The sequence below is a fragment of the Scleropages formosus genome, chromosome 15 (assembly GCF_900964775.1).
Source record: "Scleropages formosus chromosome 15, fSclFor1.1, whole genome shotgun sequence".
NCBI classification, from domain to species: Eukaryota; Metazoa; Chordata; class Actinopteri; order Osteoglossiformes; family Osteoglossidae; genus Scleropages; species Scleropages formosus.
In genome coordinates this window covers 16,793,497-16,812,832 of record NC_041820.1, presented here as the reverse complement: position 1 = coordinate 16,812,832, position 19,336 = coordinate 16,793,497, and the positions used below count along the sequence as shown (strand labels likewise).

The following is a 19,336-nucleotide window of genomic DNA, read 5'->3' as shown; positions in this document are numbered from 1 at the left end:
TTAAATACGTTAATGTGTTAATATGCATTGAAATTAACGATAAAATACGAATTTATTTGATGACCTGCTGTGTCACAAAGTACAAAGTCTCCGTCTCTGTGTTTGTTTCCTCGATAACGCGGCTGCGTTTGGTTGTTGCGCATCACCAGCGATATTTTCAAAAAGTCTAGTTTAACATTAGTAATAGCATTGGAGTTGAACCTGTGTATCTTCCGCTTTTGTTGAGATTCGGTTTTTACATTTCAAGGCTAAGCGCTCATTAGCAGGCATTTTCCGACAACCCCCCCAAGTTAGCGATTAGATGTTGTCAGCTTCACTGGTCTTTTTTGGTCCGTGTTAATCATTCACCCAGAGAGTCCGAACGCGCTGGCTTCGTCAGCTTTCAGTCGCTGCCCCGAAGTTAGCGCTGTCGGAATTCTAAATGAGCCGTCTGACTCCTCTTTTTCATAAATTAACGCCACCATGAACATCATGGATCGCGCTGTATAAGGCGATGGTTGTTTGTGGTCTCGATCATGGCAGCGCTGCAGCTCTTTCATTCCGTCCTGCTGCTGTTCCTGGCGTCCCGGAGAAGTACGGCGCTTCTGTCCGACTTCAAAACCTGTGGCGACCCGCAGTGTGAAAGTAAGCGTGTTGATCAATTCATACATTCAGAAATATTGCGCACTCATATATTAAATATGTCTGTGCGTTAATGTGAATACAATTACATGATGATGTATTGCAGAAACATGTTTCATCTCAAGCGTCTTTTAAAACCAGTTCCTTTGTGGAGCAATAATTGGAGTGCAAAGGTTGACAGACATCTGACATGATTTGCCAGTTATTAGTGTATATTTCAAGAGCAAAGTACAGTATTACAGAAAAGCTGAGAACCAGACTGTAAAAATAGTCTTTTTTTGATGCATATAATTTCTATTTGCTTCTTTCCATGGTAATTCTGTGTTAAGATGTTGTGAATTGGATTATGCTTTTAGGCTTCCTGAGTCGTGTGCAGGCAACACAAAATTACAAAGGACCTGACTGCAGGTTTTTAAGCTTCCAGAGGGGACATGTTATATTTGTATATTACAAGCTGTCTGGAAAAAGAGATGATTTATGGGCTGGAAGTGTGAGTATCACCATCTAATTGTGACAGTATTATTGTACATGCCAATCCCTTTTAGAGATTTCAAACAAATTTTCACCTGTATAAAGTTATAAAGTCAGCGCTGTTACAGTATTTCATAACACTGCCTGAGTTATTCCGTTCATTACTGTTTACTGTTAATTCATTGGATCAGATCAGAAAATCCCCACATTTTTACACTATTTGTTTTTAAATTCTTTTATCAATTAGTGTGATACACTGCCATTAACTTGTGAAATAACAATGACATGTGACACTTATAATTCAGTAATCTGTGTCATTACTTTTAGATTGAAAAACAATTTGGATATTTTCCAAAACATGCTGTTGAAGTTCAGGAGGTTTATATACAAAAAGAAAAAGAAATTGAAATACCAACACAGGTATGTTTCATAATGAATTTTTTCCATTAAAATTCTTTTCTTTGGTTTCATATGCATGTTTAAGACAAATGCTTACATTTTGTAAGTCTTGTCTTCTTGTTTTGTATTGTTTATTTCAAGTGTGTGTATGTGATTTTTTTTTGTGTATGTTTAGTGGAATACATCTCATTTTAACAAAGCTTTTGCTTTACAGGAACAAGACTTTTTCTGTATAGATGAGTATGGTGCAATCATTGAAGGTGAATTTAGTGATTGGAATGATCAAGATCAAAATGAAGGAATTCAAGAAGCTGCTGCAGATGATTCACACCATCCTGAAACTAGAGAAGCTGCACAAAGGCAACCAAACTTAGTTCAGAGTGCAGAAGATATAGACATAAAGGAAGAAATTCAGGCAGTAGTACAGCATCCCCTTGATAATACCAAATCAAAGCCAACTGAACAAGGTGGGTCTGATTGGATTGGATCTGGATTGACTGGATTGCTTAGTTTTGCGGCCAAAAGTGATAGTGATTCAGAGGACAAAAAAACAGAGGACCAAGATTCTTTCAGGAGTAGGAAGCTTGCCCTGGACATAGATGGCAACCAGTTAGAAAAGGAAGTAAAGACTGAAACAGCTTCATGGCTTGGTGAAAGACTGACTGGTATTCTTGGCTTTGGTCAAAAAAGTCCGGATATAACATTCAAGAAAACACTTAAGATGGACAAAATGATGAGACAAAATGAAGAGCAGGCTACAACAGGAAGTCTAAACACAGAAGGAGCAAAACTTAATCTGGAGGAACCCACAACAGCTGGTTCTTGGTTAAACATTTTTACTGGTGAGGTTCTGAGTTTTGATAAAACAACAGAAGACAAACATGGAGATACAATGGAAGACAGCCAACATCAAGGCACAGATTTGGCAGAGAAGACAAATTTATTCGCCAAGACACCATCCAACATTGACTCTGAACAGAAAGATGACAGAAAAGATTGGGAAACAGAAATGAGGAGCCAACACAATACTGACTCAGAGAGAAGAGATACCAAAGATACTGAAGTGAAAAAACATGGAGAAGCTGGCTGGTATACCAGCATTTACAGTAACATTGTAGATCTTTATGGTGGAAAACAGAAGGCTGAAAATGATGCTTTTCAAGACACACAAAGTCAAAATCCAGCATCAGGTAAAAAAGATAGTGTGACCCAAGATGAGTCAGCAAATAATGTGCAATCTTTGTTTTCTGTTAGTGACATTTCAACCATGTTTGACACTTTAACATCAAAGATTCAATCAGATATTCCAGATGGTAATAGAGATTTACAGACCTACAATGAACCAGCTGTAGAATTAACAGTTGACAAAATGGTCTCAACACAACTCCAGACTGGTATTCATGATGTACCTGTAGAGTACCATAAAAGAGAAAGCACCAATCAGGATGAGAGCATTAATGAACCTCACCCTAGTATATCAAGTCAAAAAATTACTCCTATACATCATGAAACGCCGTCAGTAGCAGAGCAGATAGAGGACATACAATCAGCCATCAGTACTTTGAAACCTGAGCTTGAATCACTTCAGTCAGAGCCTTCAGGTATCAGTAATTACATGTCAGGCCATACACAATCAAAGGCGTCACAAGCTGACGAGCTTTCTCAGAAAGGAGGCATATCTAATACCGATAATGGGAAATCTGAAAATTTACCAACTGAAGAGCAAATAAAAGAAAAATATAACACAGATATTTCTGACAGCCTTAACAGTAGTACAGATCTTTCATACCATTCTCCTGGCCAAATCAACTTAAATTCTTTTAATAATACTCTAGATTTACAAGGTAAAATTATTGCTGATCATCCTGTGGTTGCAGAAAAAACACTGGATGAGGTTCTCAAAGTTGATATTGTCAAGGAGGAAGAAGAGTCCTTACGTCCTGAAACACATTACCACAGCAGGGAGGATGCTCAGTACCCTAGAGCAGATTACGGTGAACAAGAGTCAACTGTGAACAGCAGGAAGACATTAGAGTCAGGTGGTGGAGTAGAGTCAGCTGTAATAGACAGTGAAGATAAATCAACAATATTTCAAAACAGAAATGAATCATCACTCAGTGACAGAGGGGAGCATTCATCTGTGACTGACACTGATGGTGGGTCATATGTGACTGACAGTGAGAAGGGATTAGCCTTTACTGACAGTGGGAAGAGATCACTTATGACTGACAGTGAAGACAAGTCAGCTATGACTGAAAAAGAAGACCAGTCAAATGTTAGTCGCAATGAGGAGGGCATGGAAGAGTTAATCATGGCTGACACTGGGAAAGGATCATCTATTATTTCTAACAGTGACAAGTCAACTGTGAATGAAAGAAGGGACTGGTCAATAGTGGTTGAAAAAGGAGAAGTTTCACCTGTGGTAAACAGTGAGGAGGAATTAAAATTAACTGAAATTGGGGAAGGGTCATCAGTGATGTTAAGTGAGAAAAAGTCACTTGAGTCAGCTCACATTGAAAGTGAGGAGGGATTAATTGTGTCTAAGAGTAAGGAGGGCTCCGTTGATATTGATGTTGACAATATAGATATGACTGCCACAGCTGATGTTTCTGTAGAGGAGGTAGTCTTAGAAACATCTGAAATTAACAAGGTAAATGTTTGGGGTCCTCACTTAATGTCTTCTACCAGAGAGGAAGAAAACCAAATTAGCTCAAGTTTGGTTAATGAAGGAAAAGAATACCAGGGCAGTGTCAGCGGTAAAGATGAAAAGGAATGTATTGAAACTCTTGATGCAGACACAGTTTTTTCAGAAGAAATGTTACATAAAGTTGATGATTTATCTGTAAAATCAGTCAACACTGATGGAGATGAAAATAAATTGTCACACCAAGTTATTTTCTCTGAACAAATAGAAACAGGGCAACAATTTGTAAAAAGTGAAGATACAAGAATCTGGTACAAAACTTTAATTGATGAGCAAACAGATGCGATTGATGACAAGAAGGGAAAGGAGGGTCAAGTTCTTCCTCAGAGTTCCACAGAAAAGAGTCTGGGGAATTCAGATAATAGGATACCACATGTTAGAACACTTGACTCCCATTCTGGTCTTCTCCAAACAAAATCAGACTACACACCTGAAGCAACTGCAGGTGGAACATACAAAAAAACTTTAATAGAGACAGAGGAAGCTGCAACAGAAATACATCCAGAGAGTATCATCAGTTTTTCAGTTGGCAATTCAAAACTAGAAAAACCTCAAATGGCCACCGAGGACTTCAGTGAAGTTAATCAGTTCCAGGATGAAATTAGTACCTCTGATGAAAGTATGGCAATAACTTGTGGTTCTTTGTCAATATGCAGTCAATGTGCCAATCAAAAGGAGACATGTGCTGAGAATGTTAATGCTGGGAGTGTTTACACAAAAACTGCTGAGCAAGAGGAAGCAGCAGATGTCCCTACAATTACATCAGATATAAGTCAGGGTGAAGCATTTGCAGAGGAAACAAATGAAATGCTGATGGAGGAAGCCAAGTTTGTCAAAGGAAGTTCTTATTCAGAAAGCAAGCCGCTTTCAAGTAGTGGTAAACATTCTGAAACATACAGAATGCAAAGTGACAAAACTGACACAATGAACCAGCAGAAATCAAGTGAAGCACAGACCGAATTGCAAAGAACAGAAAAAGAACAATTAGTTTTAGAAGTAACACACGGAGAGAAGCTACCTTTGCATCAAGAGTTAGACGGAAGCAATGAATACAGTGATCATAAGGTGATTTCCAATATAGATGCAGATTTCACTTCAACTTCCAGCAGCAAACCTCGTGAAGAACAATCCACAACAACAGACAAAAGTAATGTAGAAAATTCGGAGGACATTTTTCTTGAAGGCTCCATTGATGCTTTCAGCAATGGGACCATTAGTGAAGAGCATACCGCAAATGAACCCACAGAAGAGATCACGGAAACATCACAACAAAAGAAATACGCAGAAACAGCTCAAGAGCACATATTTCCTGAATCACAGTCTCATAGGATCCCCGATTCTCCGAAGGATACGTTTAAATCTGCAAATATTCTAAGAGAATATAAAAATATTCAACAACACATGACTGAGGAGGATCTTCTTCAAGTGTTGGACATATTAGGGAGGCACAAACTTCTGTGGCTTGACTATCACCTGGGCAACCCTGAGGATGAGGGAATAGTTGAAAGCTTTAACGATGACCTCCCTATTTTATCCGATTTTGAACGGATGCTGCAGTATCACATTGAAATGACTGTTACTTCAAAAGGCAGTCAAGATGATGATGTGAAGGCTCAAGTTAAAAACATCCCACTAGAAAAACTAAAGACTCTCTTATCTACCATAAAAAGTAGATTCTCTCCAGAAAGGCCAGCTGTCAATATAAATTCTAATCAAGGTACTTCCGATGTGGAATTTTTCAAACTGTGAGACTTTAAAATGAAAAACATTACAGTTCCAGTTATAACAACTGTTTTGATGGTTTTACTTCTTTACAAATCAAAATTATGGAAATGTATGTATTTATCTGATTCTCTTTACACTGAAATGCATTTGGTTTTCACTGATTCATTACAGCACATGGTACAATGCATGCTGTGTGCGATATTGAATTGCAAGTATTATTATTAGTGATTAGGCTGCTGTCTCTGTGAAGGTGACTTGATGTCAGAAAAGTTTAAAAATGTTTTGATATGGTGTTTAAAAATGAATTATGATTATATTAGAGATGTGTCACCCACTTCAGCAGGTACAGACAGACCAGAATACCTACATGCGTCCATCTCTAACGGTGAGAAAGACAGGGATGCTCGGGAGGGAGATATAGCAGCTGGGATAAACAGACTTTCTGAAGATGAGGAGCTCCACACCACAGGCCAGAGCAGTGCTGGATTTCATCAGAGCCCTGTGTCCACTTACAAGACAGGTAAGCTCACAGACAGCTCGCTGTCTTCTATTCAAGCAGTATCAATGGTCGTACAACATGGTATGCCTTTCATTCAACACGGGAAAAAAGACAAATACGACTTTTATTAAAAAGTAATCTCTTCCCCAATCACAATAGAACTTGTTATAATATGAAGGAAATTAAAGATTTCCCCCACTGCTACCTTCAATGCTGCTGCTACTACTTACTTATTACGTACTACTATATTACTATATTACTACAAATAATAAAAAATGCCAAAATGTTTGTTTTGGATCCTCTGACAGGTGTGACTGACGTTATTGCCCTCTGCGTGACTTTTGCCGGACAAGTTGCTGTGCAATGCAAGGACCGTATTCAGTCCAGTTTCTCCCTTTTGGAAGAGGTAAGAATACGAGTGCTCTAGGCTTTGAAAATATCGATCGTGTCTGCTTTGTACTGTAAAACAGTGGCGCGTCAGATGGGGGGGGGGGGGGGGGGGGGGGGGGGGACACTTCACTGCTCGCGAAGGAGACCGAGTAACTTTTTTGCGATGCATTTCTCGTCCCTCGATCTGGGAGTCGACGACCTCGACGGCCGAGTAAAGAGCGCGTGTCGGGTTGGGAAGCTGTGCCTTTAAGACCTGTGTGCCAGTGCACACACTGTGAGGACTGCCTTACTCCGTGCCTCTGAGCCGCACACATGGCAGGTGTCATCTGATGTGTCCGCTGGGCAGGGCTCCAGCAGGATCCGGGGAAGGCCGCACTGAACCTTACTCTAGCAGAGCCCATCGAGGCCTCTCTGTTTTTCTTCATTTCGGTAATGCCAACCACTTTCTTCACAATGTCGGAAAGCTAAATTTTGAGATGGAAGTTTATGAGGACAGTGAGGAGGTGAGTGCTGCCAATATGCAAGGCTGTAGTATTTAAATTACTAGTATTAAGGATAGTTCCCTGTGTTGGAGTATCTCCAAGCGGGCAGTTTAAGTAGTCTAACGCTCTCTTGTGTGTTTTTAGGAGGTCAGAGACACACACACAGTAACAAGGATTAGTGATCGACGTACAGCTCGAATGTGCGTGTGGAGAATGTAAAGCTTTAGGTCTTAACGCAGAATTGTGAGGTCTGTTTTACAAACAAGTGTGTCATTTGCCTTTCAGGTGTTTTCAGGCTTCCTATCAGTCTAAGAGGTAATGAAAATGTTACCAACAGTTAACCAAAGTTAAAACTAGTGCTGGGGTGGAACATTAGCAAAATAAATAAATAATAAATATCAGGGAAAATTAAAAACCTCTGGGCTACTGAACTTGTAAAATGTAACTAGTGTTGTTCAGGATCTGCGAGGAAGTTTCATTTTATTGTTTATAATTTAGAGTTCAATGTGTTGTCAGACATTTGCTGGCCTTTCTTTATAACTGCTGGAGCTAAGGACTCAAGTAAATGCACAGGGACGCACACCTTTGAGCAAAAAAGTTTCTTCGTCTCTGACTGTACCTGATGCCATATAGAATAAATACACTGAGGATTGAGCGTTGTTTTTGCTCTTTTAGGGCCCACTTATACAACGCGTGTGAGTTCCTCTTTAACACCACAGCCGGTGTCAGTGTGGCGCTCCACAATTGGGGACGTTTGGGACAAACCATGTCGGGGTAGAAGGGGGGGGGGGTCGTACACGTAGCCAAACGCTTACCTTTAATTCTCGCAGCACTGTCCTAAAATAAAAGGAACGCATTTGCCAACGTATACTCTGTAGTTGAACGACTTAGTTCGAGACTGAATGAATGTATTCATTAGAAGTGTTTCTAATCAGTTCCGGTTTCTAGGTTCCTCCCGCGTACGTGGGACGTCGGGCCGCTCTGTACGTGTTGGCTTTCCGTTTGAGTGTCTCGGAAACCAAGAAGTGACAGCGGACGGGCTGCGATGTTCTTCTTTTATCGGCGATAACGGCGTTCTAATTGGACCCTGCGCGGACCACTGTGTTCGTCATGGCGGAGGAGCTCAGCAGCGAGCCGCTTGTCGCCTCGGCCGAAAGCAGCGGTTTCGGAGTGGCGGCGCGGATGTACTACTCGCTGGCCGTGGACACCGTGAGAGATGTATGTTCGGCTGCGGTACTACCGCGAGCGCGAGCGCGAGCGGCGCACTGCCACTGCCTGTCCAATACGAGCCGTTCCCGCTTCAGCCCGTCCCACACAGTGTCGAGTAAAAATCATGTGAATATAAACTGCGTGTTTCCTTCCACTGCCAGGGCTGTTTTTTTTGTCACAACTCTGGTCCAGATGATGATCTGTGTTTAAGATCAGGCAATGTCGGTGTGTAGTAAGTTAGTGGAAAACCTGTTTTTGGTGGTGAAGACCGTTAGAGAGAGAGTGTGTGTGTGTGTGTGAGAGTGAGAGAGGGAGAGGTCTATCCATGGAGAAGTTGTGTGTCTTAGGAACCGACACACGTCACTTGTGTGGAATCGACACACTGAGCACGATGTCAGACACAGGGCCGAACACACCGTGGTGTGACATCCAGGTTGTCGTGACAGTTTCTCACACGTGGCACAGACAGTGTCTCTGGTTCAGTGTCAGACCTCCGCATGGTATCGTGTACCATGTGCCGTTGATGTGTACGTTGGGCTCTAAGTATTGGATCGTTGATGTAAATGGTGATGTGCACTTTTTTTCTTTTTTGCTCCTTTCCATCAGGTGGTTTCCTCTCTGCCCAGTGACATGACCCCCGGGCCTGACCTCCTTGGCCTGCCCTGGGAAGCAGTGATCCCTGCTGTCTTAGTGGGAATAATCACCTTACTGCTCTTCACCTGCAGATCCTACCAGTCTGTACGTGTCTCTGCATCCTGCTCATACGTGACATGTTGTCGCTACGGTATTTCTGCGTAGCTACATTGAGTGCTATTGCAAATATTTTTCGCTCCGTCAGTACCCGTTAAGTGATCCGAGGGATGCTCGTCGCCCCTCGATTGGCGTGAACGTAACAAAGGCTGGATGCCGGAACTTTCTGTAAGGTTAGGGTAGCGACGTGGGTTTAGATGTAGTTTAAATTCAGCACGGTCTGCGTGGAGTTTGCATGTTGCAGGATAGCGGGTGGCAAAGTGGTTAAGAGCTGTTGCCTCTGGACTTGGAAGTTGCAACTTTGCATCCCACCTCCTGCTGTGGTACCCTTGAGCAACGTATTTACCTGAATTGCGCCAGTAAAAAAATTACCCTGCTGTATAAACAGGTAAATCACTGCAAGTAGCTAAACAATGTAAGTCACTTTAGAGAAAGTGTGAGCTAAATGAATAAATGTAAATGTAAAACATGCTCTTCCCATGTTTGCCTGGTATTCCTGTGGGTGCTCAGGAATCCTCCCATAGTCCAAAGACATCTATATCAGGTGAACTGGTGATTCTAAATTGCCTACATTTTGTGTATAGTGACTGTGTGCAAATGATTACCCTAAAATGGATTGGCACCCCATCCAGGGTGGACCCTGCCTCACGCCATATGCTTCTAAAATCGGCTTTGGAACACCTTGACCCCACTCTGAACCGGTGACTAATGATACTAGATTGGATGGCTCGATGGGAAGCGGTGATCAGCATGGAAACATTGGTCATGTTCTTTATTAACTTAGATATATCATGATATCCAGATTTTACTGTCTTACAGCCCAGTGTAATTTATTATTAAATAAAACAAGAAAACTTTTCTCCATCTAATTCATGTCTATAAAACGCCATTAAAATAGATCTGAGTTAGTATATTAATGGTGTGTATTTATAAGTTTTGCAATTCACCCTCATCCTGTGTTCCCTTATTTTCACAGATAAAGAGCAGGCTGTATGTTGGTAAGTTCGTTTATTGACACACAAACATACAAATGTTTTCTGCAGTTCGATTTTTCACTGATTCTGCTGTTTGCTCCACGCAGGTAAAGAAAGAAAGATGGGGCAGAAGGTGGCTGAACTCCTTGAAGAAAAGTGTAAAGTGCTTGAAACTCTGAGTCAGTGCCAACACAAGGTATACATCTGCTGAAAAAAAAGTTGTTCTTGGGTGTTTTTTTAAAATATAAATTACTGCCTTCTCACGGACTGTGTGGGTTGCAGTATTAATATACAGTTTGTATGAGAGTATTGGAATCGGTGTGTGCATTTCTGTATTTCTCTGTGTCCTATATTGGGTAAAACTGTGTGTGTGTCTTGCAGTATGAAGAGCTCGAAGAAGCCTTGCAGAACGGAGGAATTTCGGCACATGCCTCTGAAAGAGAGGACCTGGAGGTGAGTGAAAGGTGACACACTACTGATGTAGTTCACATTTATTTACTTTTGTGAATGATTAATAAAACTCGAATGGCTATCCTTACAAATACCGGGGGGTTATCAAATGTAAACCAAAACCGATCTGAAGGAAAGCACCTACATGAAAGTTCAATATATTTTGTTCCAGATAATGTCTAGGAAGCTTGAGGAATCAAATTCTCAACTAAATAAAGAGCTAGAACAGCTGAAACAGGACTTGAAAGCCCAGACATCCATGCGTTCACAGCAAGAGGAAGTGGTAAGTCTCACTTGCAATGTATAATATGTATTTTCCTTAACAATCTGCCATTTTAATCACGATTATTTCCAGTGGGAGTCCTAAGAGTGAGACATAATATTTTATTGTATATAAATAAAAGCAAGAATTTTCTCTACCCACACAGCCGGTAGTGTAGTGGTTAGCACTGCTGCCTTTGAACCCAAAGGTTGTAGGTTTGATTCCCACTTCCAGCTGTAGTACCCTTGAGCAAGGTATTTACCTTAAATTGCTCCCGTGAAAATACCCAACTGTACAAATATGAACGTAAATATAGCTTGTATCATCATAAGCTTGCACTGGACAAGTCCTGAAGGATAATAGATGGATATTTTTAAAGAAAGTTCTCAGCTTCTTGTGAAATAACTTGTCATTGCATTTTGTCTATGAAGTTAGACAAAGCAAAATGTATTCCGACAAGACAGAGATAGAGTAAGACTCTTGGAAACGTATTTAATCACATATGAGTTTGTAGCATATCTGGGCGGCACGGTGGCACAGCAAGTAGCGCTGCTGTCTCAGCGCCCGCTCAGTCTGTGTGGAGTTTGCATGGGTGCTCTGGTTTCCTCCCACAGTCCAAAGACATGCCATTCAGATTCCCCCATAGTGTGTGAGTGACACAGAGTGAGTGTGTTTCAGTGATGCATGGATGAGTGACCCAATGTAAGTAGTGTATGTAGGTAGCACTGTAAGTCACCACGGTGAATAAGGTGTGTGGGCTAGTAATACTACATAGTATCCTTTGTAAGTCGCTTTGGAGAAAAGCATCTGCTAAGTGAATAAATGTAATGTAAAATTTAAATGTAGCATGCATATGCAAGAAATGGTAATGTGGCTCTTGGACCAAGATTGCCTTAGCAATGGATGTTGTGCTGTGATTGCCGGATGCTTGCTGTGATACTCTTTGTGTGTTGCAGTTGGCTGGCATGCAGGAAACGCTGAAATCCCTGGAAGAAGAATCAAAAGGCTTAAAGTCGAAGATTGAGCAGGTACTTAATTCACTGACCTACTCAAATAGATTAAATGTGGTGTGTTGTATATGCAGTTGTATAACATACGCTGGAATTTGTACATTTGAGTATTAAAATGGTTTGTGGACTCCTGTCTCCAGGCGCAGATAACTGTGAAAATTCATAACATCAGCAGTGAAAAGCTGCAGACTAACTTGCAAGTAGCAAAGGAGGAGAATGCCCAGTTGTTGGAGAGCAAGGCCCAGGTATATAGCTCTAAGAAGTCGCTATTCATGCAGACTGATGGTATGCAGTGAGTGGTACTGCTTTCCTCTCATGTCCTGTTAAATGTTGCTAGTCAGCTGAGTGCTTTGAAGGTGTTACAAGCAGACATTGTGCTGTGGTTCTTTGCAGCTTGTGCAGGAAGCTGAAGGCTGGGCAGAGCGTCTGAGTGAGCTGGAGGAGGAGATGAAGATGTGTGAGAGCTCCCACAAGGCCATGCTGGAGGATTGCAGTAACAAGGACCAGCACATCAAGGTACATGCTTGCTTAACTAAAGTATTGCAGCACAAGGTACCTATCTGTGTGTGAGTGAGTGAAAGAGTGTGTTCCACTGATGCATGGATGAGTGACCCAGTGTAAGTAGTGTATCTAACAGTGTAAGTCACCTTGGTGAATAAGATGTGTGGGCTGATAACACTACATAGAGTTCGTTGGAAGTCGCTTTGGAGAAAAGCGTCTGCTAAATAAATAATTTAATCTAATTCACCAGATTAGTGTGTTAAGAATACACCCTGCAGTATGTTTGCCATCTGCATATTATTTCAGTCAAAGGTTTCATGTAATATTGTGGATTATAGCACAAAAAGTTTACTGTAATTGAAATCTAATGGGTAAATTGTGCTGGGCTCCCCAAAGCATGTCCTCTTGCTATCTGCAGTTGAGCAAGGTTTTTGTTTTCATTTTGTATATAACATGACGTTTGGATTTTTGCAGTCTCTTACAGACTGCTTGCTGAAGATGAGGGACTGGGACTCTGAAGAGGAGGATCAGGCCATTGAGGAAGAGCAAGAGGGTACCTCTGTTGGTGCAGGAGACAACAGGGATGGTCCAGGTAGGGTTCTTCCACATACTCTGGCCCACTACCATCGCTAGAGTGTGAAACGTGAGCAGTCTGTCAGCTACGAGTGCAGTGTTTTGGTGAAGCTGTGTGCTGTGTTCGCTTTTGGGGACGTAAACCTGGTTCCTTCAGCTGAGAACAGGGACCTACAAAAGAGGTGGAGAAATGACCATTGGGCTTCTACAGTCACTGTGAAATGGCAGTATTGTTTTACTAAAAAGAAAAATTCCCCCCTGTTAAAAACAGATGTGCATCAGAAGCAGAAAGTACAGAAGCTTATTTATGCAGCAAAGGTATGTTCACCACAAAGGGCGTGTTGTCATTCAGAGAGTTGAAAAGCAGAATTAAGTTAAGGTAGTGCAAACAACTTCACCTTTCTCTACCTCGTGTCCAGATGAGTGCTGATCTGAAGTCTCTGGAGGAGGAGAAAAACAGGCTGTTCGCCAGGCTTGCTGATGAAGTCAAAGCCAAGGAGGACCTCCGCGGTGAGTGGTGGGGTGGGAAATGGGTACTACCACGCATCCAGAGAAAAAGTCATGGTGGATTTTGTATGAAAACTTTAATATTAGCGTTTATGCTATGATCTGTTTTCTTAATTTAAAGGAACAGTGCTGTTGTCTTTCTGTCTCATAAAATTCCCCTTTAGTACTTGTATCTTTGAGGCCCTCTAAATGCTTCAAGTAACTGTTTAGCTGTATCTTTACAAAAACGGAACTGAAGCACTTGTCACTTTGATCTGGCAGAGGGGATTGAGCGACTCCATAATGAGAAGGAGACTCTACAAGCGGAAAGTGCAACATATACCAGTGAGACACAGAAGCTCCAGCAGAAGTTGCAGATCATGACCGAGATGTACCAGGAGAACGAACTCAAACTGCACAGGTAGCCATAACTGATTTACAGCTCAGGTGGAATAGAAAGCAGGCATTAGTGTTTGTAGTACCAGAGTTTAGAATCACTGCCTCAGGCAACCCAAAGAGACTTAACAGTTCCCCTTTCTGCTTCAGTATGTTGACTGTAGAGGAGAGGGAACGGCTACAGAAGGAGGAGAAGCTGAATAAAGCTGACAAGAAGATCTCCCAGGCTGCTGAGGAGCTGAACACCTATAGGTAGTATGTTCATGAAGGATGAGACGATGGCTGTTGACCTTGTTGGTCTCTGGGCTGTATAAGTGAGTTTTTTTGGATGCTTATTTCACCATCCTGCTACTCTGGTGCAGACAGAGGGCCCAGGAACTTGAGGAAGAGCTGGAGAAGACTAACCAGGCTTACAAAAATCAGGTTAGCATTGACATCCTGTTGAGCTGATGGTGTGGGCAAACCCTAGAGAGATGTTTACTGGATTTCTTCTTGTCATTGGCAGATTGCAGCCCATGAAAAGAAGGCTCATGACAACTGGGTGAGTATAGTCTTGTTGGAATGACAGCGGTAACAAGTCAAAATTCAACAACTAACCTGACCTTCCTGCTTTACAGTTGGCTGCACGGGCTGCTGATCGAGACCTTGCAGACATGAAGCGGGAGAACGCACTTCTCAGGCAGAAGTGAGTGCCCTACTAGGGAGGAGGGGGTCTTTGCAGAACTCAGTTGTCTGATGCTCAACTTTCACATTTCACACAGGCTGACAGACTCCCAGTTCAAACTGGAGATGGTGGAGAAAGATCCCTTCAGTGGAAGACCCCCCTTTAGAGGTGCCTCCTAGAAGCTCCACACATTGCTTGCATACACTAAATATGCTTTGAGCTGCTGTTTTCTTCATGGCTGAAGGTCTGCCAGGTGTAGCAGATTTTAAGGCCTTGTTCCTTTTCCGTTCACAGGTGAAAGATCCCCATTTGGACACTCTCCCCTTGGACGACCCTCTTCCGAGACCAGAGCCTTCCTGTCACCACCCACCTTGATGGATGGCCCACCACGCTTGTCTCCCCAGTTTCCTCTGGGACATGGCGGTCGAGGTAATCTCTTCCAACCATAACACTATGGAAAATGGTCTATGGCTTAGTACTTGACATGTGTTGCAGCCACTGTATGGATAGAGAACCTAGAATACAATCTGATACAGTGAACTACTCTGACAGATGATTGAGGTTTGATTTGATACTTCACATTAACATGACCAAGCTAATGAATCAGTTTGCTTTAAAAGGAATGAGTAGTGCTAGAGCTATTGGCATCCAAACTCCGCATTTAGCTGTGCTTACTGCTGAAATGTTGCTGTTGCCACACTTTGCCTTGTGTTCCCTGTTTACTGCCGCTTAGTTGTCAGTGTGACATGATGCACAGCACAGAAACAAGGTCCCCTTTCCTAGTCCATGTTGTCTTCTGTAAAAAGCAGAGAAAATCGTACAGACCCCACTTTCCATTGTTGCTCAGTCTATTGCAGAAGACAGAGCTCCCTCCATTCTGATCGCCATGACTCCATGTGCCATTAGCCCATTGACTCATTGCTTTGACATTCTCTTTTGTGTCTTGTTAGTGTCGCGTGGCCCTCCGAGCCTGCCTGACCACCCTGTCGCGAGTGAAGGCGAGGGCCATGGCCCTCACTCCGACAGCGGCTCAGTGTCCCCCACCTGGGAGAGGGACCGCAGGGGCCCTGTGCCCCCTCCAGGTACAGTGATGACAGTCTGCGTTGGCACCCTGTGATGGAGACGTTATCTGAAATCAGCCTCTCTTGTATTACTGAAAAATCACCAAATTTGGGATTGCTAATTATGTCAAGTTGGACAATGACTTGATTATAAAATTGAAAACAATTGCAAACTGAATGGGGGTCAGAGGGAGTATAAATTTGGTGCTCTGCTCATAGGAGCTGCGTTGTCCTGTCACATGGTGGAGACAAAAAGCTGAGCAGAACGATTGACTGAGTGCATCAGTTCACACTGGGGTCAGAGACACTAACTGCTTCCAGAAACTTTTATCCTTACATGTGGGCTCTGTCTCTGCATCTCAAGCAGAAATTGGGGTCATACACAGTGCCATTTGTATAACCCAGCACGAAAGGAAACGCATCACGGGGTGTCAGTAGATTGTGGCATCGCTGTATTTTAAAAGTCATTGTGTTTGCTTTCTGTTCATCCTGTTCATGGGCCTCCTGCAAAATGCAGTGTCCAAAGGCATCATGGGCCAGGCACAAGCCCTGGGTGATGTTCCTGAAAGGCTTTTGCTTGTGGTCCTTTGAGCTTACATTTGTTTTATCTGGCGTATTGCGCTTTAAAGCCTCTGCAGGAATTGTTTCATTGCCTTTGTCATCCATCGCAAATGTCCTCAGTTGCCTCCCCTCAATGTGTATATCCTAATCCTACCATGTATTCATCTCAAACACAGCAGAAATGAGTCTTTTCCTATGCCCCAGACAAAATCTCAACTGGATTTCTTCATTCATATCCAAGGGTACCCGTATCCAGATCCAGGCTTTCACTACCGTCGACCTCCGCCTGGTGCCATGCCCTTAGGTCCCTTGCCACCCAGGGGTCCCGGTCCAGCTGAGGTCCACGTTTTCAGCACACGTCCCATGGACAGATCCGGTGAGCTGCTGCCTCCCATTCTTTACAGTCAGACCCCAAGAACATGTGCTGCTGTGCTTCCCCTGGGACTGCCTGCTGCTTTATTTATGTAGGGCATGGACTCTCAGTGGGTTTTTGGGAAGCAGAAACCTTAAATCCTGTGGGCATGTGGAAATCCCGAGTCTTGCAGTCCCAGTCCTGTTGTCTTGACAGGGTTAAGCTAATAGCATTAGTGTAGCATGAATGAGCACTCTCTTCCCCAAATCCTTAGGAATTTGTGAGGAAAAACAAGCTGTAAGCACAGGAGCTGGAGCTCAGCTGCGGTTCTTTTCTAGCACGTTCTTTACCTTTCAGCAGACGCATCGCTTCTGAGCAGCCATTCCGATGGCCTGGGTCTAAATGAGAACAGGAATGTAAGTAGCCTCTCAATCCACTGAAACTAAACCACTGTAAAAAAAACAAAACAAAAATAAAAAACTGTGTATAAATGGCCTTTGTTATACAGAATGACAGTTGCCGAATGTTTGAGGATTTTATATCTGATTTCAGAGCTTTTTGTCTGCACCTGGAGACCCAAGGATCCCCGCAGAGGCAGACATCCAAAAGGACCCTGGTATGGGGATCCCCACGATGGGCCCCCCGCCTCTTCTAGACCCCAGACAGCAATTACCCCGGAGGGGTCTCTACGGACCGCCAGATTTTTTCCCTCCTCGAGGACCTCCAATGGGCAGTGAGTCATAGTTCTGTGTGAAAAGGTAAGACATATCCAGGTCCAGTACGAATGCTAATGCTCATTTTTTTGTTCTTCTAGTGCGTGGGCCACCTCCACCTGGAATTTTCCCCAGATTCCCTCCTCCACCCCCCCAGCACATGGGCTACCCTCCTATAAGACCCCTTCCTGACAGTCTGTCCGGACCCCCTCGCAGACCATCCCCTCCAGGCAGCGAACAGCCTCCTGAGCAAGTCCCCTCACAAGAAATAATCTGAGTTGGGACATTACCTCCTGTGTGTCACTTTGTTACTCGTGGTAGGAGACAGACCCTTCACTGAGTTTTGATTGGCATATACGACATGAAATGTCTCCTAACTTATTGAAGTGCTTCTATAATGTTGAGGGGTAGTCATCCTTGATGGTGGTGTGTTGTAGTTGCTGAGCAAGTTAATATAACCTGTTGCTCAGCCTCTCTCCTAGTCACTGCTTTTACCACATTGAAGTGTCTAACTGATGTATTTTCCCCTCACTCAGCCTGGAGTACACCCATGTGGAAGCCTTAGGGTGGAGTTTCATGAGACAGTCTAAGTTGTGTGTGTTCTCTCCACCACTCAGTGTAGAAGACCAGGTTTGAATAGCTCTTGCTTCTATCAGGAGAGTGCAAGCTGCCTTTTTTTGAGTGAGACTTTTTAATTTAAGAACTTTTAATAGCCAAAAAAAAAAAAAAATCAGCCTTGCCTGTATATAGAGAAATTGTACTGATTTTGTGAATAAGGAATTGTAAATACATGTCCAAATGTTTTCATAGATTGCAATGAAAAGGGAAAGCAATACCTTGTCATTCAACCCATTTGTTTGCTATCAACTACTATGATTTGTAAGAGAGGTCTAGGGTTGGTAAAGTTGTGTAAAATAAAAATTTCAGTGGAAATATGCTTTTACAATGGATGGTATCTTAGTCTTACAGATTCTAGGAATGGCTTTGGTCAAAATTTCTGCTGTTCCAAAGAGGCTGCTCATCCCCTGTTTAACAATGTCAAAAACAATTGGGACAACTTTTTTTTTAATGCTTTAATTCACTGATTAAAAGAAAATGCAATCATTCAACATTGAGTCAATCAATATTCAGCTGGTTTACACCTTATGTCAGCTTTAGTTTATCATAGTTTCCCTCCTAAGTAAGCTCTGATCACCTTCAATTTATTAAAACTTCCCACACCTGCCTTGTCCCCCACAGGGACAGAGAGCTCCTGTCTGCTGATGTACATATAAAATCCAACGGTATGTGCTCACTGGAGACAAAAAAAAAAAAAAAAAACACTGTCCAAATATTAAACATTTAAGATGGTAAAACCATTTTTGTAAATAAACACCCTTAAACTTTTCATGTTCATAAATATAATCCGGACAATGTGTGCCTATACTTACATATTGAGAGATATATATACTCTGTGTGTGCGTGCGTGCAAGTGTATGTGTTTTCCCAGAAGTTTATAAGGTAGCAGCCAGGTTTTAGCACTGCTAGTTCCCCATGGTGGCCACTTTACGACTTCTTTATTGCAAACTGTCCTGATTTTAAACAAATGCACAACATTCGTACCACTTAAAACTGGGGCCAGCCGGCCAGTCTCACAGAGACCATGTCCGTACCTACGGTTGCCCCTGAAACTGAGTTGGCTTCCGAAGAATCACGATTTTAAAATAATAAGGCCAAGTATCATTGCAAGTAAGTTCTCCGTTTGTACGTGACAGAAACCAAAAGAAAAAAAAAAAAGTCACTGAATTACATGCATTCCTCTTGCATAGTTATTCTATTCTGCAATGCCAGCCAGGAAGCAGCATGGGCTCATGCCCATTTTGCCCCACACCGTGGCAGGCCTGGAACCGGAGGGGACTTTGCGAGTTACCCCCCCCTCCTCCTTGGGGAAGAGATCAAAACCCAAGACAGGAAGAAAGAGTTTGCGACCTTTGTGCCTTGGGAGCTCTCGCTCTGTTTCGTTGCCAAGCCATGCACTCTGACACCTGCGGCAAGGCAGAGGCCTGAGTCAGAGTGCCGCTCTAAGAGCAACACCAAATACTCG

The 19,336-nt window shown here is 42.7% G+C and overlaps 1 protein-coding gene across 9 annotated transcripts; it reads left to right on the top strand.

Annotated features, from left to right (window-relative positions):
• Positions 1-335: 335 nt before the first annotated feature.
• mia2 (MIA SH3 domain ER export factor 2) lies at positions 336-17,966 on the top strand. Of its 9 annotated transcripts, none has more exons than XM_029258532.1 (29): positions 336-624; positions 978-1,111; positions 1,420-1,512; positions 1,706-1,751; positions 6,261-6,440; positions 6,728-6,825; positions 9,107-9,238; positions 10,227-10,248; positions 10,332-10,420; positions 10,606-10,677; positions 10,847-10,957; positions 11,893-11,964; positions 12,087-12,191; positions 12,340-12,462; positions 12,922-13,039; positions 13,292-13,338; positions 13,440-13,530; positions 13,789-13,927; positions 14,053-14,154; positions 14,265-14,325; positions 14,408-14,443; positions 14,520-14,587; positions 14,664-14,734; positions 14,861-14,995; positions 15,517-15,648; positions 16,430-16,564; positions 16,898-16,956; positions 17,093-17,273; positions 17,355-17,966. In XM_029258532.1, exons 1-29 carry the CDS (start codon positions 516-518, stop codon positions 17,528-17,530), a joined length of 2,937 nt encoding a protein of 978 aa, XP_029114365.1. In that variant the 5' UTR covers positions 336-515; the 3' UTR covers positions 17,531-17,966. The 9 variants fall into 9 exon arrangements, with proteins under 9 accessions (XP_029114365.1, XP_029114364.1, XP_029114363.1 ...); XM_029258531.1 differs by having other exon boundaries at positions 1,706-1,958; positions 6,264-6,440; XM_029258530.1 differs by having other exon boundaries at positions 1,706-1,958.
• The last annotated feature ends 1,370 nt before the right edge of the window (positions 17,967-19,336 follow it).